Source organism: Ostrea edulis, chromosome 5 (genome assembly GCF_947568905.1).
Source record: "Ostrea edulis chromosome 5, xbOstEdul1.1, whole genome shotgun sequence".
Classification (NCBI taxonomy): Eukaryota; Metazoa; Mollusca; class Bivalvia; order Ostreida; family Ostreidae; genus Ostrea; species Ostrea edulis.
Genome location: NC_079168.1, coordinates 44,411,352 through 44,433,835, shown reverse-complemented (window position 1 = coordinate 44,433,835; position 22,484 = coordinate 44,411,352). Strand labels below are relative to the sequence as shown.

The following is a 22,484-nucleotide window of genomic DNA, read 5'->3' as shown; positions in this document are numbered from 1 at the left end:
CGCTATTCCTGTCATGCTTCGGGAAAATCGGAAAGTCCCGTTGCGTTACGCGTGAATACACGAGACTCAATATGGCTGCGCCCATGAAGTTTGCCCGAGTTTGCTGTCAAAATAATTTTCCGAGTATTTGTGCAGTTTCTTTCAGTAAAATGAAGTTAACTAGTATTCAGCATCGACATAATCGATATGTGCATAGGTGAGATCATGAGTCGTGTTGTATTTTTAGTGTTTCTAATGTGTAAAATGCTATTTTTATGAACATGCGAACTTTGAACAGCTGTTCAACTGTTACAAAATCACCGAATGTCGACCCAGAAGGATAATTAATTAAGAAAAATGAAAATTAGGAACTGCAGTTTATATCCTCAACTACAGTACAATTTAGTAGAGATAATTACATTAAATAGTCCATACGATGTTTAGTTTGGTCGACGTCCTACATCACTCAATTAACACGCCCACTACACGGGTGCGCGACGGTTCGGGAGCGCGACGGTTCGGGACTTGGCATACGACAGTTCGGGAGTTTGGCACCGACAGTTCGGGAGTTCGGTGACGACGATTTGGGTGTGCGACGTTTCGGGCACGACAGTTCAGGAGTTAGCAAATAATTTGATATTTAGTGTTATTTCTCTTATTTTTGATGTTTTAAATTATATTCTGTCTCATAATTTAATTCTTACAACATCAATGATTACCCGAAGGGAGAGTGTGAGTGATAATTATAGAGCACCGTAATGAAGATTGGCTTCCCTCTCAATACCCCCTCCGAGGGAAGATGATAATGAGGAGCACCGTAGTTAAAGACTGAGAAAAGAAGCACTGCCTTCAAATTTACCTGGTCTGTGAACCCTTGTCAATCAGGAGAAATTAATCTCCAGATTGGATGCTAGAAATTGATTGACATTTGGTTACTAGTCTTTGTATATACCTTATCTATCTTATCTGGTGATCAAGGCGTCCGTGCAATCTTTTGAAGCTTACCGTATATACTCGCCTATAAGTCGGATTTTTGGGAGTCAATTTTTGGTCCAAAACTCTATGTCCGACTTATAGGCGCGTCCTAAGAAGATTGGTATTTTTCTAGGCGGCGTAATGTAGTGGTTTTTTTAAACAACTCCGATGATTATCATGGACTACCACACAAATGATTATTGTTTTCAAATATCTAGACATATTGTATTGTTTATGTATTTTAAAATGATGTATAATGTACAAGTATTTACATATTTTTATCTTGTTTAAAATTATTTACATACCGGTAACTAATACTTTCAATTCAACTAATCTATCGTTTATCGGTAAAATTGAATTACGAACCCGATTTAATATTGAAATATTCATATGTATACCGCCTGAAATATATTTCATAGAAGATTGAATATTGTTAACAGATAATTTAGATCATCATTCTTGACTCTTAAAAACTCTATTGTTGATACATTGAATTATACTGGAACCCCACAATAACCGCGAGGCGCGTGCCACTAAGTAAACACGGTGTCAGGTACTGGTAATTAGGAGACCATAATTGCGTAGGTAAACAAGGGATCATTGTCCATAATAGATCAAGGGTTGCGTTTAAACCCCAAACAGATATGGCTTGGATATTGAGCACCTCATAATTATTAATTTCTCAAAATATTTTTTGAAACATAGGTAAAAACACTAGAGCATTGACTTGAAATTCCAAAAATTTGTACCGACTTATAAGCGGGTCAATGGTAAATTCCTACAAAATAACCTTAAAAAATACAACCAACTTATAGACGGACCGACTTATAGGCGAGTATATACGCCTGGTACTGTGTAAACCTTCTTGATAGGGAAACGGTTTTGGCTTTTTCATGTACAGATAGTCACACAATAATAGTAGTAGTAATTTTGCATAGAATTACATAAATTATAATAGAATATAGTAGCTAGGTTATGCTTAAGAATGGATACGATTGATAATAATTATTATGAATTGTTGAATATAATTTACACGGACATCGATTTTATGCTAAACAGATTAATTATGAGTAAATACATTGTACATTTATGAAATCTTGTTTACACTCAGTTGAAAATTTATAAGCGTAATTTTCCCATCGAAACATGGCCACAAAAGTTCACTTAATCGGAGGAGAAATTAGCCGCTATATATGGGCTCTTTCTTGCAAATAATGGTTGGAATTGGGATCCAGAGGAAGAACAAATTCTTCGTCTAGACCAGTTATCGAAGGAACTGTCGGAAAATACGAATGTCCTGTTTTTGTATGCCATGCGTTATGGATGAGTCACACAGAGAACTTTGGTAGGCAGAGAATTCTGGTGTGCGGTCCAGAAAAACTAATTCAAACAGAACAAAACTTTGTAAGCTGTTTTTTAATATATAGTCATCATGAGGCATGGGACGATGATCGGTACATCAGCTGTACATAGCCAGAAAATCTACCGCAGTACGCAGAAACTCCTGTCGGAAACTGTATTTTTGGCAGTCAAACATTTGAACGAAGGCAGTCAAATGGATACAAGAAAACTTTGAATAAAGAACATTCTGTTTTCAATGGCTAACATAAATTTATCGAGCTTTAATTCTTATGTTTGATTCATTGGATTTAATCATCAACATTTCGATTAACCTGCACAAGAAAAATGACTACCATGAATTTTTCAATCTTACAAAAACGTACAGGTAATGCAGGTAACACAGATAACATCCTGTGTATTTGGGACGGTATATACAAGCTAGCAGGGTTTCCACGGGCTTGGGGCTTCACACCTGCCTTAAATTAGCTCCACCCCGCACTTAACTTACCTGAGGAAAACCGACTGGTTAAAAACCTCGGCCTTTAAGATTGACGTCCCCTCAATCTCCCGTCATGTCATTCTTCTCACAGAGTAAGACAGAAGAAAATCCAAATATGCCCAGAAATCATCTTAGATTTTCTATTTCAACCATTTCCAAACTTTCATTTTTTTTCTGTAATATAATTACATGTGCTATAGTATTGCATATTTTTGTCTGATAGTAGATAAATACATAATCTGATCAATTTCAATTTTCACCTATACACTCAAGGATCAAAAAGTATTTCCCTCCATCTTCTTTCTCTTAATTTACTTCTGAACAGAATCTATCTTTTGCATGAAAGTCTATCATAAGTGTGAAAGTGAGTGTTTGTGTAAATAGCATCGAGTCCCCATACCCGCTGCCGGCTGGTCAGGTTGGGATGTAGGGGCACTTGTAAAAATCCTGACCAAAAGAATTGAATAAATGTGTTGAACCAGAAAAAAAGAATATCCTGTCTTTTAAATTTCATGAAGCCTAAAAACTTCATTAAAATTTGATTTTTAGCATAATCATTATGAAACTTCCAGAATGTATGCAGGATTGATTCAAGATTGGTGACAAATGTTACTTTCAGTGCTATTTTGATATTTTTGTGGATTTATGAAATATTTCTGAATGTTAAAACTGTAAGTTACATATAATGGGTGAAACACAATCAAGGAAACAGTATTTTAAATAGTGTTGCACTTGAGGGTAAAAAATTTCTTTATTTTGCCCAAATAAGTATTTTTCTAAGTGCTTGAAGGAAACAAAACCTAGTTGTTTGCTGATATTTACATTTGAAATTTATTTTTCAAAAGTTCTTTATAAGTATTTGAAATGAATGTTGTTTCAGTGTGTTGTTTTATGTTCCATGAATTGAATTAAAACATTATAGAGTTCTGACTAAGACTATTTCATCCCTGATAATAAAAAAAAAACTACATTCGTCAACTGCATAAACCAAGAAACATCAAACTTGGGCTAAATTCAATGCTGGTAAACATGATGACTTGATACTGATGTTTTAGGTCACAGTTCAAGGTCAAACAACATCAAATGTACCTTATCTACAATATTCCATCCGTCATTTAATGGGGCATCAGTAGGGAACATTTATTGCTTAATATGTAATACTCTCAGAATGCCTGTTTAATTTTGTGACTTGAGGCTTTGTATGCTTGTTTAATTTTGTTACTTGAGGCTTTGTATGCCCTTTGTAACTTTAGCCTTTGTATGCCCTTTTGGCTCAAAATAGGAATGAATTACTAACTGTAAAGGCTCCGTCATTCTCTCAACATTTGAATTTTCAGAACTTAAAAGTTGAAAAAGTGGATGGAAATGTACTTTGGATAACAGTCTGTAGTAGAAATTAAAGCAAACCTATTTTAAGCTCACCTGAGCTAAAGGCTCAAGTGAGTTTTTCTGATCAAAATTTTTCTGTTGTCGGCATTGCTAACTGTTCACATTTTCATCTTCTTCTCCAGAACCACTTGGCCAATTTCAATCAAACTTGGAACAAATCATTCTTGGGTGAAGGGGATTAAAGTTTGTTCAAATGAATAGCAATGCTCCCTTCAAAGGGGAGATAATCAAGAAAAGGCAACAGAAAAGTTGAAATACATGTATACATGAAAGCATCCTGACAGAGTAGATTCAAGTTTGTTCAAATCATTATCCCTGGGGGTAGGGTGCAGCCACAATAGGGGATTAAAGTTTTACATGCTGATATATGAAAAAATATTTAAGATTCTTCTTCTCAAGAATCACTAGGCCAGAAAAGTGGAAATTTACAAGAATGATTCCTGACATAGAATAGGATAAAGTTTGTGTTCAAATAATGCCCCCCCCCCCCAGGGGGATAGGTAGGGGTCACAATAGGAGATGAAAGTTTTACATGCTGTTACAGGAAAAATCTTTAGAATTCTACAAATCATGGTCCCTGGGGATAGAGTGGGACCACAATAGGGGATCAAAGTTTTATATGGGAATATACAGGAAATTGATTAAAACAAATTCCTTTCAAAAGTAGCAGGACCACACTAAATTAAATCCAAATGCAAATGTTCCCAAATTGTATGGATTCAAGTTTTTTTTATGCCCCTGTGACTATAGCTGAGAGCATATTTTGTGCTGTCTGTTTGAAACTCTAACCTTGGTTGAGTGGTAAGTGATAGGAATTTCATATGTACATTTCTTGTGACATGATCTTTTCTTTGGTACCAGTTTTTAACCTTGTGACTTTGACCTTGGAGTTTGACATACTTTTAAGGTAGTTTAACTTACTCAATATCTCCAGAACTATTTAAGGCAGGACTTTCATAATTTGCGCAAAGATTCCTTATGTTAAAGCCTTACATTTTGTAAATGATGTTTGACCTTGTGATCTTGACCATGGAGTTTGACCTACTTTTAAGAAAACAACCCATTAAATATCTTCTGAATAATTAAAGTAGGGCCTTCATATTTTGTATATAGGTTTTTCATGGCAAAACCTTTCATTTATTATCATAATCTATGACCTTGTGACCTTGACCTTCTCCAGAATAACAAAGTTATGTTGAAACAATTTTGGTTATGTCCTGACCCTTTTGGGCTAGGCTAACGCCACAATACGTGGTCAAAAATTTTCATGAGAATAAAAATTGGGGGGGAGGGGGGCCTTTAAAAATCACAACAGCTGAGCCACTGCATGCTCAAGGTGACTCAGGTGAGCAATGTGGCCCATGGGTGTCTAGTTTGTTAATGGGTCATACTTTGGCTATCTTTAAGATGAGAGGTGAAAATGCTTGTGTTAATACAAAATGTAAAATTTTGGCCCTACATGACCCTATATCCCTATATTTGTGAAAAGTCAAAGATAAACACTGTAACATTAGGGGTTGCTATCTTTAGAGGTTGGAAAAACCTGAAACACAAACACCTATCCTCAATATTAGATCCACCACTTCATCATATGCACTATGGCATCAATACAACAACATTGACGTCACATTGCTCTATCCAGATGTAGCAAACAAGAAACAAATGAATTACTTGTGTATTTGGAGGTAGTTTTTCTTGTTCAAATTAATTTCAAAGTCAAAGCAACTTATTACACTTCATTATAGACACTTGACTTTCATTAAAAGTTATACATGTTTTACTTATTATATTCACTGCTGTCGCTATTGCATGTATATTATATCATTATGACAGTGCTCATGACATGGCCGCATCAAACCCAAGACATAAACATAGGTTAGTGATTGCTTCTTTGCCAAACACTCAGCATTTAAGAAGTGAGAATCACAGGTCTTTTGGATATGACTTTAAAAATGGAGGCATTAGCATGTTGAAGAACCCTTACTGCTACGACCCTGAGCGCTAAGTATAGGTCTAAATTTATCACTGCTACGACCTTGAGTGCTAAGTATAGGTCTAAATTTATCACTGCTATGACCCTGAGTGCTAACTATAGGTCTAAATTTATCACTGCTACAACCCTGAGTGCTAACTATAGGTCTAAATTTATCACTGCTACGACCCTGAGTGCTAACTATAGGTCTAAATTTATCACTGCTACGACCCTGAGTGCTAACTATAGGTCTAAATTTATGGTGCTTCATCTATAGCTGGTGATGTCTCAATATGAGTAAAGATTTCTAGATGGGACATAAAATAAAAACCAACCGACTCATTGTAATAATAATAATAATAACTAGACACGATCTCGTTGCGAGCAACGAGTAGGTCTTCCGTCCGATTTGTTGATGCACTCAGAGTTAAAAAAAAAAAAAAAAGACAAAATGAGTCCCAATTTAGTTTCCGACTTTAAGACACTTTAGATATAATCAATTTTTCATATCATAAGCTTCTGAAGCAAAGTTGCGGTGAAATTCGTTTGAAATTCGACTCTCCAGGCGAGCCATAAGGCCCGCGGGCCTATTTCTTGATGTCATTTGTTAGCCCTCTATAGACTCAACAACTTTAGTTCTATATGTCTTTACAAAATATTTACCTGTAAAAAGTTATTGAGATCGACCGATATCGACAAAAAATCGACTCTACAGGCGAGCCATTAGGACCATAGGCGTATTTCTTGATATCAATCGATAGATCTCGATAAACTGAACAACTTTTGTTCAATATGTCCTTACAAAATATTTACCAGTTACAAGTTTTTGAAATCGACTGATATCGACAAAAATCGACTCTACAGGCGAGCCATGAGGCCCACAGACCCATTTCTTGATACCGTTCAATAGATCATGATAAACTGAACAACTTTTGTTCAATATGTCCTAACAAAATATTTACCAGTAAAAAGTTATGGAGTTCGATTGATATCGACAAAAAATCGATTCTCTAGGCGAGCCATAAGGCCCACGGGCCCATTATTGGATACCAGTCGATAGACTTGATAAAGTGAACAATTTTTGTTTTATATATCTTTAAAAAATATTTACCAGTAAAAAGTTATTGAAATCGACTGATATCGACAAAAATCAACTCTCGCCAGCCCCTTTTGCTTGATATCGTAAGAAAGGCCTTGTCATTTTAAACATTTTTTGTTCAACAAGTATTTAGAAATTCTTTACCGTTCTCGAGTTATCTCTACAAGAAATTTTTAGGGGCCGATCTGTAGCTCCCTAACGGGGCCACATAGGGAAAAAACGAAATGTACACATTGTTTAGATCATCATTCTGAACAACTTTTGTTCAATAATGCTTTTCAAAAAATATGTCGTTTTAAAGATATGAGGCGTCAAATATTTACGATTTTGGCCCTTAAAATCTCTAATTACGTAACATATGACCTACTTTTTGATTTGATAAGATCAAGCTCGTTGAGATGAACATTTCCGCTTCTACAACTTATTATAAAATATTAATAGTTTCGGAGATATTCTCAAAAACATTTGGACCCTTCTGAACCCCTAATTTAAAGGGCCAGCCCGTTTTGCTTGATATCGTAAGAAAGGCCTTGTCATTTTAAACATTTTTTGCTCAACAAGTATTTAGAAATTCTTTACCGTTCTCGAGTTATCTCTACAAGAAATATTTAGGGGCCAAACTGTAGCTCCCTAACGGGGCCACATAGGGAAAAAACGAAATGTACATATTGTTTAGATTATCATTCTGAACAACTTTTGTTCAATAATGCTTTTCAAAATATTTGTCGTTTTCAAGATATGAGGCGTCAATTATTTATGATTTTGGCCCTTAAAATCCCTTATTACGTAACATATGACCTACTTTTTGATTTGATAAGAACAAGCTCGTTTAGATGAACATTTCCGCTTCAATGACTTATTACAAAATATTAATAGTTTCTGAGATATTCTCATCAACCTTTGGACCCTTCTGGGCCCCTAATTTGAAGGGTCAGCCCCTTTTGCTTGATATCGTAAGAAAGGTCATGACATTTCAAACATTTTTTGTTCAACAAGTATTTAGAAATTCTTTACCGTTCTCGAGTTATTTCTAGAAGTAATTTTTAGGGGCCAAACTGTAGCTCCCTAACGGGGCCACATAGGGTAAAAACGAAATATGCATATTGTTCAGATCATCATTCTGAACAACTTTTGTTCTTTATTGCTTTTCAAAATATTTGTCGTTTTCGAGATACAAGGGGTAAAAAATTTATGGTTTTGGCCCTTAAAATCCCTTATTACGTAACATATGACCTAAATTTTTATATGAATAGATTTGGATTGTTGAGATGAACATTTTTTGTTCTTTGACTTATACCAAAATATTAACGATTTTTGAGATATTTGATCTAGACTTTGAGCCCTTCTAGATCCCTAATTGAAGGGGCTAGCCCCTAAATCTTGATATTTTCGAAAAGATCTCGTAAATGTGCACAACTTTTGTTCTACATGTCTTAACAAAATATTTGCAAGAAAAAAGATATTGGAGATCAAAGGTCAAAAATCGCGGAAATCGGCGAAAAATTTTGGCATCCATTTTTTCAGGTCCAGGCGAGCGTTTAGGCAAATCGCCTCCGGTAAAAGAGATGTGTGGACAACAAGGCCCTTCAAAAAGTCACTAAAAGAGAGATAACTCCTGACCGGAAGTGACGTCAAGCACGAAATTTTGCAAGCAAAGTCTCGTCACCAAAAGACATCTTTCCTGAAAATTTCGTGAAAATCGATCGAGAAATGGCTGAGAAAAACGCGTGTACTACCAAGGAAAATAATAATAATAATAATAATAATAATAAAAATAATAATAATAATGAAGAAGAAGAACGCGAACAATAATAGTAAGGTCTTCCGCAGGAGACGGAAGACCTTAATAATAAAAATAATAATAATAATGAAGAAGAAGAACGCGAACAATAATAGTAAGGTCTTCCGCAGGAGACGGAAGACCTTAATAAATTCCTTTATTTAGACAGGATAGCACAATTAGTACAAATGACTAATTTACATTGTGGTCCTGTATAAAACATATTCACAGACAGATAAATGAGAGAATAGAAAAATAGATAACATAATATAAAATATATACATAAAATATACACACAATATCACTGGGGGAAAATAAACATATACATCATATCTATATATCACTTATTTGAGTAATAATGCTGCAAATATGCTGATTTAAAAGATGTAATAGAACCACAGCTTCTGACAGACACGGGCAACAGATTCCATAAAATTGTGGAGGATACCTTAAAAGACCGTTTTTAATATTCAGTTCGAACTTTTGGTAAATATAAAATATTGTGAGGGGATATGCCTTGCCTTTTGGAGCTCATGCTGACCTATTTTTGAAAAAGTTATGGACCTTGAACTTGGCAAATAATGCCACAAAGCGGGGCTCTTTTGTGATGCTTGCCATTGCTGTGATATCTAGTTTTATAAGTAGACTGGTTGATTTTAATGTGACATAAACAAACTCTGAACAGCTGTTCAACTTTTAAACCAGATAATATGTAATACTGAGCAGTAACGATTGTTATATTCTATGAATATTGATATGTACCGGTACATGTATTATTGACTCTTTCATCATTTAATATCACTTTTATATATAGCCACAATTCCAATGGAGGCGATTTTGATGTGGCAATCATTGGAGGAGGCATTGTTGGCATGGCTACTGCCAGAGAGATGAAAGTCCGACATCCAAACCTTTCATTTGTTGTTTTAGAAAAGGAAAAGGAAATTTGTAAGCATTAATTTTAACAGCATGACATAGAATAGATGATTGTGATATTTTGGTTTAGCATATTGTGCAATGTCAACGAACAGGTTATTTCAAAGAGGGAACATAACATGAAAGTAAAACCTTAAACAATGTTTCACCTTTTTTGGAGCAACCTAATGGACATTTTGAATTTAAACAAGATGTGTTTGTGAAACACAAATGCCCCCAATAATGGCCAATTCCAAAGATGGTCAAGGTCACAAGGACAAATATCTTGGTACCAGTTGAAAGATCTTGTCACAAGAAATGTTCATGTGCAATATGATAGTTTTAATATATACCATTTAGAAGTTATTAGTAAGGTTAAAGTTTTTAAAAAGTAGGTCAAACTCCAAGGTCAATGTCACAGGGTCAAACATTTTGGTACCCATGGAAAGGTCTTGTCACAAGGAATACTCAAGTGAAATATCAAACCAAGTTTGATGTCTGTCAAGCAAAGGGTCCTCAAGATATTGAGCACACAATATCTCATGTCCAGAGTAGTTTGAACATTTGTGACCTAAAAATGTATAGGAGTCATCTATTTCTTAGGTAGAACCAGTGTACCAAGTTTGATGTCTTATTCTATTTGAACACGTGTTATGTAATAGACTAAGTGCTAATGTATATCAAAGTATTCAATGCAATATCATATTACATGTAATACAATGCAGCATTCAACTTGGCATTGGTATGAAATGTCCTATATATGTTGTAGCATAAGTCAAGGCAATTCAGACATCCAGACACTTCATTTATACAGACAATTTGCTTTGGAAACAAAGCATCCAGAATAATGAGGTTCCACTGTATATGTGTAGGAGATTTTAAAACTGAACCCAGTCAGTCCTAAGACTTTGATGAAATCTTGCAAGTAGGTTCAAATACTAGTGTCTAGTACCAGTAAGGAGTTACCTTTTGAAACTACATTTTCACTTCTCTGTGAAATTACATTTTTGAGGAAATATATCACATTTCAGACAAAAATGTTGCAATCCATTAGATAATACATGTTTTGGGCAAGTATCTAATCTCTGTTATTTATTTTTGAAGAAAAATCCACTGCAGTCAGGTTTTTGATATGTAATACATATCAGTTAAGATTATACCGTTGAAGTTGAGAACACATTCCTTTATCTCATTCTTACATACTTGTCTGAAAAATATGTCACTAAATCATTGATCAAAATTATTCTCAAAATGTAGAAGAAGAAATTACTTATTTTTTAGGTATATATACGAATACAGCTGCATGCGATACGTATTCATACCCGCTGCGTGTGTACAAAAAATATGTTTTGCATCTTACCATTTATAAGAGTTCAACAAAGGGAAACAACTATTTGTAAACTTAGAAATTGTGTAATGTGTAGCCTGTACCTTGTATTCAGGTGAAACATGAGTGATGTTGAAACTCATGTCTTTCTGGTCTTCATCTCTACAATTTTTAAATATGCCAAGATATGGATGTGATTTAGCCCCATTGGGGGTGGGAGGTGAGAGGATTGGGCCCACAAGGATAAGTCTATTGCTATGACTTTTTTTACGAGTGGATGATCCATTTACTGTTATTTCATGATAATCAATTATAATTTTGAAATGAAATTAGAAGATTGAAATGAAAAATGGGATATATGAACTCTGTGTCCTAGGTTGTTATAATCACTTTGCTTGAAGAAAACAATGACAACAATAAGAGAGATACTATTGTAAAAAAAAATCTATTGTTATTGTAATTGTAATTAAAAGATTTATGTAGCGCCCTATCAACATTAGTTCTCTAAAGCGCTTTACAAATGTGAAAGAAAAGATAATATAAAATCGATGTGCACATATATGTGAAAAATATATTCATAGTGTCAGAATTAAAATGCATAAATATTATTATTAATATATAATTATATTATACAGTAATTCATGTCATCATTTGCTATTCAGCATTTCACCAGAGTGGCCACAACAGTGGGGTGATACATGCTGGGATTTACTATACTCCAGGGTCACTGAAGGCCAAACTATGTGTTCAGGGAGTAGAACTACTCTACGACTACTGTGACAAGAATGACATTCCATACAATAAATGTGGAAAGGTGGATACATTTATACCTCAAGTTACGATTATTTAAAATAATTTATGGTACTGCATTTCTATTTCATGTACCAAGGAAGTAAATGTAATAAGGGAGATAACTCTCAAATTACTCCTTGTGTAATACAATATGCTGGGATTATAGTAGATACAAACAACCAGTAAGCTTCACCTTATACGACATGTAGTATGTTTTCAGAGTATGTCAGTGAAAGTTTGATATTTTGACTTTCAGTTGATTGTAGCAGTGGACCAAGAGGAAATTCCAAGGTTAGAGGGTCTGTTCACACGAGGAAATGAAAATGGGGTAAAAGATTTACGCTTGGTAGGTCCAAAGGAGATCAAAGAAATCGAACCAAATTGTGAGGTGTGTACCTTTTCTCTCTGCAAAGAACAAGGTACGGTTGTATACATAAAAAGGCCCAAAAAATTTCTTCCTATAAAATGTGTCAGGAATTAACCTTAATCAGTGTTTTAAGAAAGTAAAATAAATGCCAGGTATACTATGTCAACAAAATCAGAATGATAGTCCTAAATGGATAGCATTATGACATCATGAATAAGACATTTCCCGCCTTTTTCTCAAAATAAGCCTGAAAACTGTCAAATGTCATACAAATTATTGCTCAGGGAAAGATGTGCGCATTTGTCGAGCAAAATGAAAATGATATATATTGTGTATTATTTTGAGATGAAAAACATGCTTCAATATGAATTTGCTCGACGCATGCGCTGTATGTTTTCTAAAAGGAAAACCACCTGAATTTGTGGATATTTTCATTGAAAATGGCATTTTTGCAATTTTATGCCAACTTCAAGCTCTCGTCATATGACACAAATCATTTTGCTGATCAAACTGAGTGAATTTTGGGTTTGCTAAACTATTCCTTAATTGAATGCCAGGATTTGAGCTCCAAGTGAAATTATCAATCTTTTGGGCCAGATGACTGTAGAAACTGTACCTACTTCTTAAATCATAATTTATAGACAATCAGTACACTTACATTGATTTCGATTGTACTGATTAAGTACATTTTGAATAAAAGAACTATATCATTAATAAAATTATAATATTTCAGGGCTTGAAAGCCGTGCACTCCCCACACACTGGTATCATTGATTACAAAGTGGTGACCCAGTCTTACGGACAAACTTTTGAGAAACTAGGGGGACATATTTATACTAACTTTGAGGTGACTGACTTCTCTGTGACCAAAGAAAGCGGCCATGGTATTGATTATCCAGTGACAATAAAAGGCAGTGGCCATGATACGGTATAATGGTGAAACTGTTATAAAACCTCAGTAATATGTACATATTTTCACCTATTTCATTTTTGCACTCATTATTGATTTTCAAATTTTTAAATATTAAATCCACATTTAACTTTATAGTGACAAATTGATGTAGGGCAAATTAAGATAGAATGTGTACTTTTTACAATGGATCAGGAGGAAAATGAAATAGGCAGACATTTTGCGGTATATAATACTTGGGTTCTGAATGTTACATTTTATATGTACATTGGCTTTATTTTGAAATATGTTGATAATTTATTTGAGTTTAGGTCATGAGCTTTAAAAGATAACACTGTGGTTTCATCAATATTTGTGAGCATTAATTTTTGTCATTGAAGCTAAATCGATATGTAAATTAGTGGACAGTGGTCAACTGGGTTATCAGCACTCACCAAACAATGAAAGGCAAACAAACACTCATTATCAAAGGCTTCAAAAAAAGGCTTCAAAAAAGCTTTGTACTGAAAAAAATTGAATATACACTGTATTTGCATTCATAATTAATTATGTTTACAATTAAATCAATCCAGATTTATTTGCATTTATCAGAATAGATTTCTTTTTAGAAATTAAACTGGAAGCACTTGGTAATAAACATCTGAATTTGTGGATCGAGTCTACAACAAAATCCTCAAAAATTGGTGTTCAACAAATAATAATGAAGCCACAGTAATTCTATTTTCATTAAATAATTAAGATTATTTATTTGAAAAATAAAGCTTAGTAAAAATTCAATAATATTATCAAAATACCAACATTAAAAAGCTCAATGGCATGTCTCCAAAATGTATTAAAGAGAGCTCAAATTATGGAAATTTTTTTTAAAGGGTACGCCATGCGAGGTGCGATGTAAATACGTGGTTACTTGTGGTGGTCTGTTTTCTGACCGACTTGCAGAACTGTCAGGGTGTAACAGAGAACCCAGAATAGTGCCTTTCAGGGGAGACTACTTACTATTAAAGCCAGAGAAAACCAGCCTTGTCAATGGAAATATTTATCCAGTAGGTTATAATATAAATCTTCAACCACTCTATCATTCTTACACTCTGTCATTCTTACACTCTGTCATTCTTACACTCTATCATTCTTACACTCTATCATTCCTACACTCTATCATTCTTACACTCTATCATTCCTACACTCTATCATTCTTACACTCTGTCATTCCTACACTCTGTCATTCTTACACTCTATCATTCTTACACTCTGTCATTCCTACACTCTGTCATTCTTACACTCTATCATTCTTACACTCTATCATTCTTACACTCTGTCATTCTTACACTGTCATTTTTACACTCTATCATTCTTACACTCTGTCGTTCTTACACTCTATCATTCCTACACTCTGTCATTCTTACACTCTGTCATTCTTACACTCTGTCATTCTTACACTGTCATTCTTACACTCTGTCATTTTTACACTCTATCATTCTTACACTCTATCATTTCTACACTCTGTCATTCTTACACTCTGTCATTCTTACACTGTCATTCTTACACTCTGTCATTCTTACACTCTGTCATTCTTACACTCTATCATTCTTACACTCTGTCATTCTTACACTCTGTCATTCTTACACTGTCATTCTTACACTCTGTCATTCTTACACTCTATCATTCTTACACTCTATCATTCTTACACTCTGTCATTCTTACACTCTGTCATTCTTACACTGTCATTCTTACACTCTATCATTCTTACACTCTGTCATTCTTACACTCTGTCATTCCTACACTCTGTCATTCTTACACTCTATCATTCTTACACTCTATCATTCTTACACTCTATCATTCTTACACTCTATCATTCTTACTTTTTGATTCCTAGACTGAAATATGGCAAATACTGTGGAGTTATCTAATTCATAGTGCATTGTCAAAACTTTAGTGGTGCCAAAATGATTATGCTGCACATAAATTATATATAGTTCCCAGTGCATTGTTTAGTCTGCACCCCCCAACCCCTGTTCAGTAGTGTATTTGGTACCATGTGCTATCTATGCTTTTTCAGGTACCAAACCCACTATTCCCATTTCTAGGGGTCCATTTCACACCAAGAATGAACGGTGATGTATGGCTTGGCCCTAATGCAGTGTTAGCCTTTAAAAGAGAGGGCTACCGGCTGTTAGATTTCAGTGCAGCAGATGCAACAGATGCTCTCTCTTTTAGGTAAGAGTTGAACTTTTCGTCTCTTTAGGTAAAAATGGAATTTTTTAAAGGTAAACCATGATATATTCATTTTTGAGACATGTGTATATATAAGAATAAATCAGGAGTAACAGATTTCTGAATGAATTTTGAGTATTTCATTATTCAGATGTCAGTAATAGTAAAATATCTGTAACTTACAAATTACTGAAGTTTAAACTTGTAAGTGATGTTTGATCATAAATAAAGATAAAATTCAATATGGTATTATAGATAAAGATAAAATTCAATATGTTATTCATAGGTAAAGATAAAATTCAATATGTTATTCATAGATGAATATAAAATTCAAAATGTTATTCAAAGATAAATTCATAAATAAAGATAAAATTCAATATGGTATTCATAGATAAAGATAAATTTCAATATGTTAGTCATAGATAAAGATAAAAGTCAATGTAATTGAAAGATGAAGATCAGTGTAACATTGAATATTCCCGGTACTACACTATTCTTATTCAGTATTATATACAAAGCAGAACATTGACATGGATGTTAAGTTAAGGATATTTACGATAGTATTTTCAAAATTAAAAACTTTCAAATTTACCTTATTTAGTGGGGGAAAAGGGTTAGCAGAAAGTAACCCGATAAAATCAAAACTCGGACCTATGATGGCTACACATCGGTAGTCGGATGCATTAACCCACTGAGTTACCTGAAACTCAGACCTATGATGGCCACACATCGGTAGTCGGATGCATTAACCCACTGAGTTACCTGAAACTCAGAACTATGATGGCCACACTTCGGTAGTCGGATGCATTAACCCACTGAGTTACCTGAAACTCAGACCTATGATGGCCACACATCGGTAGTCGGATGCATTAACCCACTGAGTTACCTGGCTAACAATAAAAATGTAAAGGATAAATGATATTGCTGATTTATTTTCTATTTGTGTTTGGAAAGGAAATCGGCCATTATGATTTTGCATTAACCCACTGAGTTACCTGAAACTCAGACCTATGATGGCCACACATCGGTAGTCGGATGCATTAACCCACTGAGTTACCTGGCTAACAATAAAAATGTAAAGGATAAATGATATTGCTGATTTATTTTCTATTTGTGTTTGGAAAGGAAATCGGCCATTATGATTTAAATGTGTTATTCCCCTTAAGGTGTTTATGTTTTATGTTGTCAGAATATCCAAACAAAGAGTTACTTCCCCTGTCTGTATGTGTCTTGTTGGCAACTAGTCATAAAATAATTTTTTTTTTTAAATTGATGTTATTGTCCTTTTTCAGAGGTCTAAGGAAACTAGCTATTAGGAATTTGGGATTTGGAATCAAAGAGATGTATCGTGGTTTTAATATAGCATCCCAAGTCAAACAGCTCCAGAGATATGTGCCATCTTTAAAAGTTTCAGACGTTACAAGGTATGATATACTGTATACAGGGGTATTTTTGCCCCATGTTATTTTCCACTTCCTACACTTGCTGGTGGTTTCACTCCGTTTTAAATTTGCCCAGACACAGGTGTGTTAAGAGAGAGATAAGAGAAAAAAACAGATTCATCCAATATTAAATTCAACCATTGACAACGAGGGCAAAAATAAAACAGGGATGAAGATTTCCCTGTACTTCATTCATTTTTACCTCATCTGGACGGAAAGTTTGAGTGAGGTTTTCTGATCATCTGTTGACTCTTGTCACATATTAACTTCTCTAGAATCACCTGGCCAAAGGCATAAATAAACGGAGAACATAATGGCAAGGCATTGTAAACTTTTATAAAATAAGTTTGTTTAGATTGATTTAATGAGATTTGTATTTTGAATATCCAGACTTCATCAAGATAGTATAGGCATGGTGATATACAGTGAAGCATGTTTATAACAGACACACTTACAGCAAATTCATGCTTTTTACAAGGTGATATTCATTTCCCAATGAGAGGAATATACGAAAAATTTTAATGGATATAAAGAAGTTTGAATATAACGAACTGTTTTTGGCTGGCCCTGAAGGTTCGCGATTACAAATATTTTTACACAGGATATATACTTTGTATTTACATAAAATCCAGCTTCCCAAACTGTGTTTGTCAACACGCTTGTCATAGCTAGGAAACAATGTGCGGAGGTGAGAAAACCAAGATTTCTAAAAAGTATGTCAAAAGCATTAAAAACTTTGACATATGATAATGATAAATCAATAGAGCAAGCACAAAGAAGAAAGAGGAGAAATATTTCGTTATAAAAGCTTTTTTCACCAAAGCTGTCAACTTTGGCAACATGCTAATAGTCGAGTAACGTGACATAAAAATATAAACAGGGCTTGTGCCTTGTTTTGAAAATGAAAAGTTTAGATGTTTTAAATACAGCTTTGTGTCAGTTTTTGAATGTTAGGTTTGTTGGTATGTTTACACAAATCAAATACTATCATATTATCTATTCAATATCCAAATAATTTTTAGTACCAAAATCTTGTCCATGTCCCTTTAAAATAACTCAATAAAAACATTGATGAGGCACACCTGCATCTTCAGGTAGTGCGGATTCCAGTTTGATCAAATCAATTACCCAGGGGTAGTTTTGGACCACAATACGGATTCAAATTTTGTTTGAACCATGGTCCCTGGAGGTAAATTGGGGCCACATTTTATCTGGGAAGATGCAATTTTATATGCAAGCATTCCAATGTAGTTTAGATTCATATTTGATGAAGTCATGACCCTGTGATGTTAGGGTGGGATCATAATATGGGGTCAAAAAATTTTGTGGGAATAAAGAGGGTAAAAAATTGTTAAATATAATCTGATGAAGAACATCAGGGACATTGTGACTCAGATGAGCATTATGGCCCATGGGCCTCTTGTTTTGGGGCAGGTTTTGGGGTGGGTTTTTTTTTCCGTTTTTTGTTTTACAGTGAAAGTTTTTGATATTTAACCACAATTAATCAATGTTCTTGAAAAAATATACTTTTCTTTGAACATGTATGAATATATATATCTTCTTTTTAGTTTAATTTCAAATCTCTTAATTTTGTTACAGAGGTCCTGCTGGAGTGAGGGCCCAGGCTTTGGATCAAGATGGCAATCTAGTGGATGATTTTGTCTTTGATGTAGGAGATGGAGAACTGGGATCTCGTATTTTACATGTACGAAATGCACCATCACCAGCAGCAACTTCCTCTCTAGCTATTGCCAAAATGGTGGCAGACAAAGTGAAGAATACATTCAGTTTATGATGTTTACTGTAAAAACACTGTCATCTTGATTCATTTTATTCAGAGAGAGAGAGAGAGAGAGAGAGAGAGAGAGAGAGAGAGTAGTTCTATATGTAAAAAGAAATAACCAGAAATCCATTTTGATTGTTTGTATTATCCTCACAATATCAAGGTTTTTTGATTTATACCCTCCACACGGCGAGTAATCCTCCATATGATACATAATAAAACATTGGCATTGTGGGGATGAGTTTGTATAAGAATAGTTTTATATTTTGAAATGAATAATTGATGGATCATTAAACTGTCAGTGAAATATCTGTGATAATGAATAAATTCAAATGAAATAACCTTCATAACATTTTTTCCATCAATAACGGTTATGCTCAGAGATATGATTCCAAATGGCGTGTAGTATTTACACAAGCCAAGGATATACAAATCAGATTTTTCGCTGAAGTCCATTCTCAGTTAATGGAATTGGATCTTAGCTAGAAACATAATTATTATTCATATTCTGGATTCATATATAAATATATATTTATGAGGGCTGTTCGATATGTAATGTGTATTGTACGATATCTCAAAAGCATTCGACTCAAATGGTGAAATGCACATTTCATCCCTTCAAAGTATTCTCCGCGGTTTGAAATACATAATTTCAATCTCTGAATCCATTTCTGAAATGCATCACGGTACCCTGATTTAGGTAGACCTCTGAGGCTCTGACAGATGGCTGAGCTAAGGGATTGTTGGAACTTGTAATGATGACGATAAGAACTTTTTAAGTATTGGAAAAAGGAAAAAGTCGCTTGGGGCTAGATCTGGAGAGTATGATAGGTGTGGCAAGACGGTAACCTTCTCCGACTTTAAAAATTGCTTCACAAGCTCAGATGTATGTGATGGAGCATTATCATGAAGTAGACGAACATGCCTAAATCCTGACAGTTTATGATAATATTTCTTGAGCTTTTTTAGTATAACATCTTGGAAATACCGACCTGTAACAGTTTTGCCCTTTGACACCGGAATTTGTACGGCTATACCATCACATGACAAGAATATGCATTAAAGAACCTTCTTTGTGCTTATGGTTCTTCTGGCAACTACAGACCTTCTATCGTGTTTAGTTAGCCATATTTTGTTTCTAATTTTTCTTATTGGTTCGAAATAGTGAACCCATGTTTCATCACTAGTAACAATGTTTGCAAATTGTCTTTGATTGAATTTGGGAAACATTTTGAGCAACTGCTTAGCAGTTTGTACTCGTACCAGTTTTTGGTCATCTGTCAATATATGCGGTATCCATCTCGCAGAAATCTTTCGTACTTTCAAAATACGCTTCAAAATGAAATGCACCCACAATAGCAATATGCCAACAGCTTTGGCAATATCACGGGTGTATCTGCCATCACTTTCAATTATTTCCCCGACTTTTAAGACATTTTCCTTGCCTGTTACAGTCACAGGTTGGCCAGATTTTGCTGCATCTTTGACAGACTCTGTGCCAGTCAGAAATTTCTTTCTCCACCTATGAACTGTCTCATAATCAGACCCATAAACTTCCCCCAATTCAGTAAAACTTTGCATTACCAATTAAATGATCGAGTTTTGTGTGAACTTTTATATAAGCTCTAATTTCTTCAATATTCTCAACCCGTTTCCCAACCATTTTTACAACATTGGTCAACGACTGGCTCTTTTGAAATGACTATAAGTTTAAAACTATGTGGATGTTTATACCATTGGAAAGGCTCTGAATAGAAATATTAAAGAGAATCATCATCCACGAAATCATGTAAACCATTGTCGCATTGTGGTACAATACACATTATAAAATATATCAAACAGCCCTCGTGTGTGTGTATATATATATATTTATAATCCAGAAATAGGTATAGAAAAAATTTACACAAGTAGTAGCGTAATAAATATATCACAAAGCAGACTGAGTATACTCAAACAGCTTTGTGATATTTTTATTATCTATATATTATATATATTTATATATATATAACGCCCATCGAAGACGGGACGTATAATGGTATGTCGTCGTCAATCTGTCCAGACCTTGTGGGCAGGATACAGACCAAACCATAAGCTCCAGGATTTTACAACTTGGTACATGTAATCAACATGATGAGAGGAAGATGCCTATTGTTTTTCAAGATAAAAGGTGCAAGGTCATAGTATCACTTAGTTGGAAAACCTTGTGGGCAGAATACAAACCGAACTGTAAGTCCAGGATATTGCAACTTGGTACATTTGATCACCATAATAAGAGGATGCCTATTATTTTTTTAGGTCAAAGGTCAAGGTCACAGTATCATTTAGTAGGAAAACCTTGTAGGCAGTATACAGACCGAACTGTTGGGGTAGGACAGTCAAATTTGGTACACATATACTTTATGCCAGGTGGAGGATGCCTATTGTTTCTCAAGGTCAAAGTCGTAGTAGCAGGATACAGACCGAACCGTTGGGGCTAGGACCATCAAACTTGTCACACATCTTATGCCAAGTGAAAATATCACATAGAGAGTACATGATTATTTCTTGTTTTTACGATGCAAAGAAAGAATATGTCACACCCTGAAGATTGCTATACTACTTGAAGCCAAGTTCTACAAATCTTGGTGTAAGAAAAACGCCCTATATTAGCTTTTCATGGGCGTATTATGTACCGTTGGCGGTACTCTTGTTTTTTTAATTGACAGCCACTACATATCTATGTATAAATTAAGTGATTAAATGGTGACCGTCATATAGATCTGGCAACTGCGATATATATTAAGTGACAGTTGCCAGATAAATTAAGAGGTGGCTTACAGTTAATTTATATGGTGCCAACAAATAAGTGGTGGCCACCAGTTAAATTAATATTCTATGCTGTGGTACCTATCGGCTTCCGAATGAATCTGAACAATATTTTAAGATGATGACGTACCCGTAATCACATGAAGACTAATAAAGAAAAATGGCAATAGGAAATAAGAAAAAGCATTAGCTGATTGTGACCTTATATATGTTGCTGCACCATACGTATATTCCTTCATTTATTTTTCTGTGGCAAGAGGTATGATTTATTAATTTTTTGTTTTGATTTCAACAAATATGTTGGCATACAATCACATGAAGCACAATATGATCAGTACGTATTTTTTTATTTCACAAAAGAAAAGAATTGCAGGTAATGTATGTTGCATACATCTTCTTTAATGCTATCATACTGAATTGAAACTAAATGGAAATTTAGAAGAAAAAGATAGTGCATTGTTCGATATTACATATTTTACCAAAATTGGAAATTTCATGATCCCAGGGTTTAGCTGCCAGGGTGGAGTCAAAATGTTCATAGTGAATGAATGTATGTTAACACATTGAACATTGAACATTAAGTAAAACCTATTCAATTGGTTGTTGCCCGACGTGTGTTAACACTTGAACATTTTTAACTTCTTAATTACTATTGCAATTCTTTTTAAATTTGGTATGAAGCATCTTTGGAATAAGGGGGAATAAGGGATACATAAAATGTAAATTTCAGGACTTCTGCACCCCTGGGGCCTTAGGGGCGGGGCAAAAGCTGTCAAAGACATCTTCTGTACAACCGTGCAGCTGTAAGAAAAAATTACATGCATAATCAAGTAAAACAGAAAAGCCTCTACCGAAGTTGTGAAGTTCATGACCCTAGGGCTAAGGGTTTTGGTTCTAG

The 22,484-nt window shown here is 34.5% G+C and overlaps 1 protein-coding gene across 1 annotated transcript; it reads left to right on the top strand.

The window, feature by feature from the left end:
- Nucleotides 1-26: 26 nt before the first annotated feature.
- On the top strand, nucleotides 27-19,128 carry LOC125651145 (L-2-hydroxyglutarate dehydrogenase, mitochondrial-like; the record flags this gene model as incomplete). The annotated part of the gene is made up of 9 exons (XM_048879736.2): nucleotides 27-196; nucleotides 9,849-9,982; nucleotides 11,939-12,090; nucleotides 12,325-12,456; nucleotides 13,169-13,363; nucleotides 14,215-14,388; nucleotides 15,402-15,559; nucleotides 16,849-16,980; nucleotides 18,598-19,128. Coding segments are annotated over 9 exons (1,443 nt in total), but the record flags the coding sequence as incomplete, so codon positions are not given.
- Nucleotides 19,129-22,484: the final 3,356 nt, after the last annotated feature.